This window comes from Suricata suricatta, chromosome 6 (assembly GCF_006229205.1).
Source record: "Suricata suricatta isolate VVHF042 chromosome 6, meerkat_22Aug2017_6uvM2_HiC, whole genome shotgun sequence".
NCBI lineage: Eukaryota > Metazoa > Chordata > Mammalia > Carnivora > Herpestidae > Suricata > Suricata suricatta.
In genome coordinates, this window is record NC_043705.1 from 2278619 (window position 1) to 2286968 (window position 8350).

Below are 8350 nucleotides of genomic sequence, written 5' to 3' on the forward strand. Positions count from 1 at the left end.
GGATAACTTAGGAGCCAGGTCAGAAAAGGATGAGTAGGTCACATTCATAAACTCAGACAGTGAAACTGTGGATCAAACATAAGGAACTGACAGAACTGTCCAGTTCTAAGCAAGAGGGAGAAGCAAGGAAGAATTAACTAAAGAGCAAATATCCATGAAAGAATATTTTTACATAAAACCTTAGCTATTGGAAGACTTCAAAGACCTTAGAATTGGTGGGGAAGACTGTATACGTGGAAGAAAGAGTCTGGGTGTGACAAAGCTGCAAGAAAGGCAAGATTATATAAATATAAATACTTTAGTTTCAATGGAAATGGGAACGAGAGATAGGGAGATTTTATGTTTTCCTTCTTTGATTATTTGGTTGGTTATTTCATAATTTTTAATACAAATAGAATCAAATGTGTATTCATTGTAACCTAGCAACTTATATGCAATGCTCGAAACTGTGTTGCAAAAAGAATAAACTGGACTAGACAAAAAGTGTATTTATGGTGAGGGAGAAATTGGAGTAGACATTTATGTGGATTATATTTAAATATCACAATCATTTGAGCTTATATGTCATAAAAACATGTACTGTACATTTTGAATAAATATATAGGAATTATCCTAGATCCATTACCCCCGAAATGTATGACCCCATAGCAATGCTAAGGAATACAAGAAAGCATCACAGGGAACCTCTTGTCTTTTTCCTTCCCAAACTATTTTTAACAACTTGGTGAGTTATTTTTCATTAATATTCACACATTCTCATTATTGAATAATAAGTTGCCTGGTGGCTCACAGGTTTCTGCTCCTGAATGCCTTGCTTTAGTTCCTGCACAGCACATCCAGAAAGAATGCAGGACCAAGTATCATCACATGTATGCAAAATTTTCAGGACATAGGAGTGAGAAGAGTGTGTGCTTCTGGCTCCAACACTTCCATTTTCATTGTCCAAAATCTACTTTATCGGGCACACTCCTCTGACTTCAAGAAGAGCTATGAAGCATGTGGTCAGATGTGGATGGTTCTGAACTGGTATAGATTTAGAGATGTCACTGAAAAAAGATAGAGTGGGTACTTTAGAGTCACCATGACCGCACATGGTATGTAGTGCTGCGAGAAGGAACAACCCAGGGGAATCACTTGCACAAGTAGAAGAGATGGGAGATGGTAATTTTCATGAAGAAGGGTGCAGAGATAAAGAAAAGTGGGGATAACTTTTTTCTGATTCTGGCTTGGGCTACTGTAAATGGTGGTACAAATGGCGGCACATGCTTCATGTGACTTTGGTAGTTCAGTGTGGGCATGATGACCTTGATGTCAGTGTGAGGTGACCCGCGCAGGACTGCCTTGCACTGGGATGACAGCAAAAAGGACTGGATGTAAGATCACCTTGCAACGACTCTTTGGTGTATGTTTCTGTGTCCTGAAAGTCAAGAAGACCAAAGGGAAAAGAAGTCAGTTAATTATAACATCAAATGGCTAGTACGAAATAAATCTGTGAGCAGCTCAGCTTACTGATTTAATAAGGAGCTTGCTTTGCTCCCTCACGCACACTTGTGTGTGTATATGGGTGGGAAGCAAACCACATTTTTCTTTCAACATATTGCATTTCCGTTTCCCACAAAGAGCCTCCTGAGCCAATTTCACCAGGTAGTGAGAACACAGTATAGTTCTTATTCACCAAATCAAATTTTATTTCTTTACTCAGTTACACTCCTTCATATTCTAAATATTACTCTCTCTTTTACTGGTATATAATAGTTTAAATGCTTATTTAAAATATCAAGAAATAACAATAACAACAATAGCAATGATAAAGTCATGATAGAAATTCTAATACAGTAATTTTAGAAACAACAATAAAACAACAGTAATAAGCATTGTTTCTGTGTAACTACTATGTGCTAAGCTCTGTTCCGTGTGTGTATACATGCATGTACCTGGGGGTATATGTGTGTGTATGTTATTTAATGTGTTATCAAATTTAATCTTCAGATCAACTCTTTGAAGCATGTATCATTTTCATGCATTTTGATAAAAATTAATTTCAGATATAATTTCATGTGTGATTGATGTGTTGTATTATAATAAGACATAATATAAAATATTTTAAAGATCCTGTATTTGCATTAAATTTTGTTGTTTATCTCTTCAAAGCATGGAGATTTTAAGTTTATATAGCTACTTTCTTAATATAATTATTTGGTCAGTAACATACTTATTCCTAGGCAAAATCATGTCTATCATACATTAATGGTATATATTTTCCATGTCAATTTCTTTAAATAAGCAATGAATTTATTCCACCCATATTTAGGAAAATCCATTCTGCATCTTCAATAAAGACATCCATTACAGTTGTGTGAATGATCAGTAACAACCACTTAATTGGACCCAGTTGCACACCAACCATGTAAGTCTGATAATTGAAGTTTTATGATAGAACTTATAATTTCTAGATCAAGTGAGTCATTGAGGTTATAACTATTTTTAGAATACATGAAAAAATAAAAGCAGTGTGGTCATTTAGTATAAAGTATAAGCGTGTATATTAGACCTAATATTACCCAGGGTTTCTGTATCAAACACTTTTTAAACTAAATATTTTTTCAGAAGAAATGATTGGTTGCTTTTGTCTTACAGTCAAAACTTTAATATAAAGATGTAGTATAGGAGTAGATACATAATCAAATAAATGTATCAGTCTTACTGATATTATTTAATAACTTCCTTCTATTTAATTGTAAATTCCCTTCTATTTAAATTTAAATAAATGTTTGGAATGTTTTATTTATATACTGAGAGAAATTAAAACGACATTTTTTAATATTGTTAGGTCAAAATTAATGGAAACATGATGTATTTTGAAAAATTGTAAAATAGTAAAAATAATTGAAGTGTAGTGAACTCACTGGATACAGGGTATGGAGGCCCTTCTTTTGCCTGGGAAGAAAGATTGGAATATAAGTGTTTATAGATAAAAAAGTCATTTAATGATAGTAGCATTTTCTTTTCTTTAATGTCTTAAATGTTTATTTATTTTTGAGACATAGAGCGACAGAGCATGAGCAGGGGAAAAGGCAGAGAGGGAGGGAGTGCAGAATCTGAAGCAGGTTCCAGGTTCTGAGCACAGAGCCAGATGTGAGGCTTGAACCTACGAACCAGGAGATCACAACCTGAGCTGAAGTTGGACACTTAACCTATTGAATCACCCAGGCACCCAAGTAGTAGCATTTTAGTCTCCAAACTTCTATAATATAGGAAGATATAAACTGCATGTTACATTTCTTTATTACATGTAGCATTATTAGACAAAAAAACCCCATTTAATGTCAGGTGGAGAGAAAGAGACTATAACTTTTATTAAAGTTGCACATATTTGGAAGAATTTACTTTGCAGGTAACATGTGTTTTCTCCATTTTTCATCTTAGTGTTAGCAAGTTCACCTCTAGAGCATACCATTTTGGATTCAAGAATAGATTTTATTCACCATTCTGGATGGCATAGAAGATATCATTCTACATATTCCTGATGCCTGATTGACTGGTAAGGCAAAGGGTACTAAAAATTGGTTCTAGAAACTTCAGGTTTCCCATGGAAGTGGAAAGAAGTAAGAGATGTAAGAGATGAAGCCGGTGGGGGATTTATCATGGAGTGTTTCTAATATCTGAAGACAAAATAGGCATTCTTGTGGAGGCAGCACAAACTTTTAAAACACGCAAATTAATGGATGCATTGTTGAAAACTTGTGATTTCAAAGTCCATGGTCAAAAATTCCTTTAACAAGCATTTACTGAGAACTTATAATAGGCTAGGCACTGCTACATACTGTGAATTGTGTAGAAAATAGACATTACCCATACTTCCTAGCACTAAAATTGAGTATGGATTTTTGAATGGGAATGAGTAGAACAAAGTAAATCATTAGCAGAAAAAAGGAAAAACAGAAGGACAAAATTGCTTTTGGGAGTGGGAAAAAGTCAACAGCTTTAGGTAATGATACATTGGATTTGAGTTGTCAGTAAGACTCATAGATTTTAGAGACTTATGTATGATCAACCAGCTCAGGGAGGCATTGCTGTCCTTAAATCTGAATCTATGTTGATACCAAATGTTCCTGAGCTGTAGGTCAAACCAGCCAAAACAGCATGAACTGCATAAACATTCATATCTGTGAACTTCATTCAAATATTTAAAAGATACAGCAACACAGTGTTCACAATCCAAGACATTGAAATAGGATTGAGGCTTATTTTATAACGAAGAATCTCAATATTGACTGTAATAAAATAAAATAGAAAAATACAATTCATTTATATTTTTATCAGGAACAAATTTGTACATTTGCATCCCCAAAGTAAAAGCCAAAAGTCCTTTCATTCAAACTTATGAATATTTCTTAAAGTAGCAAATAACTTGTTTTGTTTTATATTTGTTATTTATTTTTCATGGTCTGCATCTGTATTTTCCTAAACTGTAAAATTGTGTGTGTGTGTGTCTTAAGTATGTAAATGTATATATCCATTTATTGAGTAATAGGTCATACATACAGTTTCTGCACAGAATAGTGAAGGGAACAGTTAAATAGCCAGTATCCACATATAAACAATATAATTTTTAGGATACAATATGATTTCCTATATAAAGAATTAATGAAATATAATTCAATTTCTTGAAGTTAATAAAACTAGTTAAAATAAAATTTATTATTATTTTAATTGAATAAAATTTTTATACATTTACATGTAAATACTGATATTTCAAATTGCAAATATAGATCAAGATTGTTTTTTATAGTATTTCATTACCTATTATTTTAGAAAGATTTAAAAATAATACATTTCATTTTCTTTAAGCTTTATCCAGATAAAAAGAGACAGAAAATTGAGTTCCATATCCTATTAATTTACTCATATATTGAAAATATATTATTCAGCAGCTACAACATATGAAGCATTGAGTTAGCCATTCATCTAATACAGGGTTCTAATTAAAGTTTCCAATTGAGAAATTCAAGTTTTGGTGGGTTATAATGACAATCAACTGGAATGTAGTTCATAGATTGATTTAATATATAGAAGATGAAAATTTATTTGCAAAATACATCAAAGAGAGCTGAGGAGAAATATGGTAGTTGGGGTATGGGTGTTGATATTGACATTTTAAATTATGGAAAGAGTCCAAATGTCCATTAACTGGTGAACAGATAAAGAAGATGTGGCATATAAATATAATGGAGTATCATTCAGTCATCAAAAAGAATAAAATCTTGCCATTTTCCAGGATGTGCTTGGAACTAGAATGTATTATGCTAAGCAAGATAAGTTAGTCAGAAAAATACAGTACTATATGATTCCACTCATATGTGGGACTAAGGAAACAAAACAATGAACATAGGGGAAGGGAATAAAGAGGGAGAGGGAAGCAAACCATAGAATACTCCTAAATGTAGAGAACAGACTGAGCGTTTCTTGAGGGGAGGTGGATAGAGGATGGGCTAAGTGGATGATGGTCAGTAAGGAGGGCACTTGTTTTGATGAGCACTGGATGTTATACGTAAGAGATGAATCACTAATTTCTATTCCTGAAACCAAAATTACACTATATGTTAACTAACTAGAATTTAAATAAAAATTTGAAAAATATATAAATACATAAATAAATAAGTAATAAAGTAAAAACTGTGTTTAGGGATAAGGCTCCTGGAAAAAGTGACACTTGACAAAGACTGAACTATAATAAAGAATATGGAATTAAGACTCTGAGACTATATGGAGTTGATAGCTCACGCAAAATACTCAATATCATCAGCTGCTTCAAACAAATAAATGACCATGCTGTGAAACAAACCCACTTCAAAAATTGGTTGAGATTCCATTGACTTTAAATGCAAAAATATGCATCAGTAACTCTCATTTTATTATGCTTATAAATGTAAATGAGTTTGATATTTATATTTAATTTACACTACTACAGTTCAGCTCCATTTTATTCTCTTTAGGAAAGAGAGAGAAATTCATGATGGGACATGAAAATCACACGTTCACCAGTGATTTCATTCTTTTGGGACTTTTCTCTTCTTCCCAATCAAGTCTAGTTTTCTTTTCCTTTATAGTCATCATTTTTATTATGACTGTAGCAGAAAACACAGTCATGATCCTCCTTATCCTCAGGGATGCAAGACTTCACACTCCAATGTATTTCCTGCTGAGCCATCTGTCTTTTATGGACATCTTGCATATTTCCAACATTGTTCCCAAAATGGTCACTGACTTTCTGTCAGGCAGCAAAACTATTTCATTTGTAGGTTGTGGCTTCCAGGTATTTCTATCCCTCACCCTACTGGGTGGTGAGTGCCTTCTCCTGGCGGCAATGTCTTATGATCGCTATGTAGCCATCTGTCATCCCCTGCACTATCCTATTCTTATGAATGACTCTGTCTGCGTTATGATGGCTGGAGGGTCATGGCTTGTCGGGACTGTCAACTCCATAGTCCATACAGCGTATGCACTCCACTTTCCCTTCTGTGGCTCAAGAGCTATTGACCACTTTTTCTGTGAAGTCCCTGCCATGTTGAAGCTGTCCTGTGTGGACACAACACTCTACGAACGAGGAGTTTATGTAAGTGGTTTAATTTTTCTGCTTGTCCCTTTCTCCCTAATCTTCGCCTCCTACGTCCAAGTTCTCCTTACTGTCCTTCAAATGAAATCATCAGAAGCACGGAAAAAGTCATTTTCTACCTGTTCCTTCCACATGATGGTGGTCACAATGTACTATGGGCCTTTTATTTTCACATACATGAGACCCAAATCATACCACACTCCAGGCCAGGACAAGTATTTGGCAATATTCTACACCATTCTCACCCCCACACTCAACCCTATCATCTACAGCTTTAGGAATAAAGATGTCCTAGAGGCAATGAAACATATGCTCAAAGGTAACTTTATCCATTAACAATAGTAAGAAAAATACATGAAGTATGTGTTTTTTATATTAATATAAAAACAAAATCAGTGTCTATCACATCAAACATGGAAAGAAGTGGATATTTCCAAAGCCTGATAATAATGAAGTTCCTCAGGTATTGGTTTAGAAACACATGCAATCTAAGGGCACCTATGTGGCTCAGTCGGTTAAGCATCTGACTTCACGTCAGATCATGATCTTGTGGTTCGTTTGAGCCCCACATTAGGCTGTGCTGACCTCTCAGAGCCTCGACCCTGCTTTGGATTCTGTGTCTCCCTCTCTCTCTACCCCTCCCCTGCTCGCATTCTGTCTCTCTCTCAAAAGTAAGTAAACATTAAAAAAAATTAAAAAGAAACACATACATCTAAAAATATATTGTTTCTTCCCTCTAAAATTCTAAGAAAGTGTAAAAATTATATTTTATACTACAGTCACATTTTATGGGATCTACCAACATTTCCATAGAACTTTTGTATTTTATGAAACAGTAAAATTATAATTCCAATATTAGAACCAGTTATCAAAAATTCATTAAAATATAGACAAAATAGGTGCAAGTGTTCAAACAGTAAAAACTTCTAGTTATAACATATATAAGTTAAAAAATAAGTAAGTTCTGCAATGTAATGAACAGCAAGGTGACTCTAGTTACAATGTTCTATTGTACATTTGTATTTATGGAATAGTAGGTTTTACAAGTTCTTATTAGAAGAAAATGAATTGTAACTATGGGTGGTGATATAGTTACTAAATTTTTGTGATAGCCACTTTACTATATACATGTAGTAGATATATATAAATATATGTATATATAAAATTATTATGCTGTATACCTAAGTATAGTAAAATTATATCAACTATGTATCAGTAAGAGAAACCAATTAATGCATATTTAATAGTATGTATTCACCATGTGTTATCTATTATTATTAAGTAAGTAATTTAATATAATAATACACATTAATACATTTAATATAGTCATATGTTAAATAATATGTACTTGATAATATTATTATGAATAATGTTGAAATTATTAAATAAATCCAATTTCTATAAATGTGGATTATATTGTATTATTATTATATTATAGTGAAAACACATAGTTTTGAAATCCATGACTTCTGTTTTCTTACACAATGATGTTAGCAAGTACTGTATGTAAGAATCTCCATGTATCCTTCAGCCATTTTGAGTTAATTTTTGTGTATAGTGAAAGAAAGTGGTCTAGTTTCATTCTTCTGCATGCTGCTGTCCAGTTCTCCCAGCACCACCTGCTAAAGAGGCAGTCTTTTTTCCATTGGATACTCTTTCTTGCTTTGTCAAAAATTAATTGGCCGTACATTTGTGGGCCCAGTCTGGGTTCTGTATTCTATTCCTTTGGTCTAT

The 8350-nt window shown here is 33.3% G+C and overlaps 2 protein-coding genes across 2 annotated transcripts in view; both read left to right on the forward strand.

The window, feature by feature from the left end:
* Positions 1-2369, forward strand: part of LOC115293663 (olfactory receptor 2W3) — a 101596-nt gene extending 99227 nt beyond the window's left edge. Inside the window, exon 4 of the transcript XR_003909556.1 lies at positions 2312-2369. The gene's annotated coding sequence lies outside the window, so the exon portion shown is untranslated. The remainder of the gene's footprint in view (positions 1-2311) is intronic.
* A 3644-nt stretch (positions 2370-6013) lies between these two features.
* LOC115293838 (olfactory receptor 2AJ1) lies at positions 6014-6952 on the forward strand. The gene has a single exon (XM_029941540.1). The coding sequence runs from the start codon at positions 6014-6016 to the stop codon at positions 6950-6952; it is 939 nt and encodes a 312-aa protein (XP_029797400.1).
* Positions 6953-8350: the final 1398 nt, after the last annotated feature.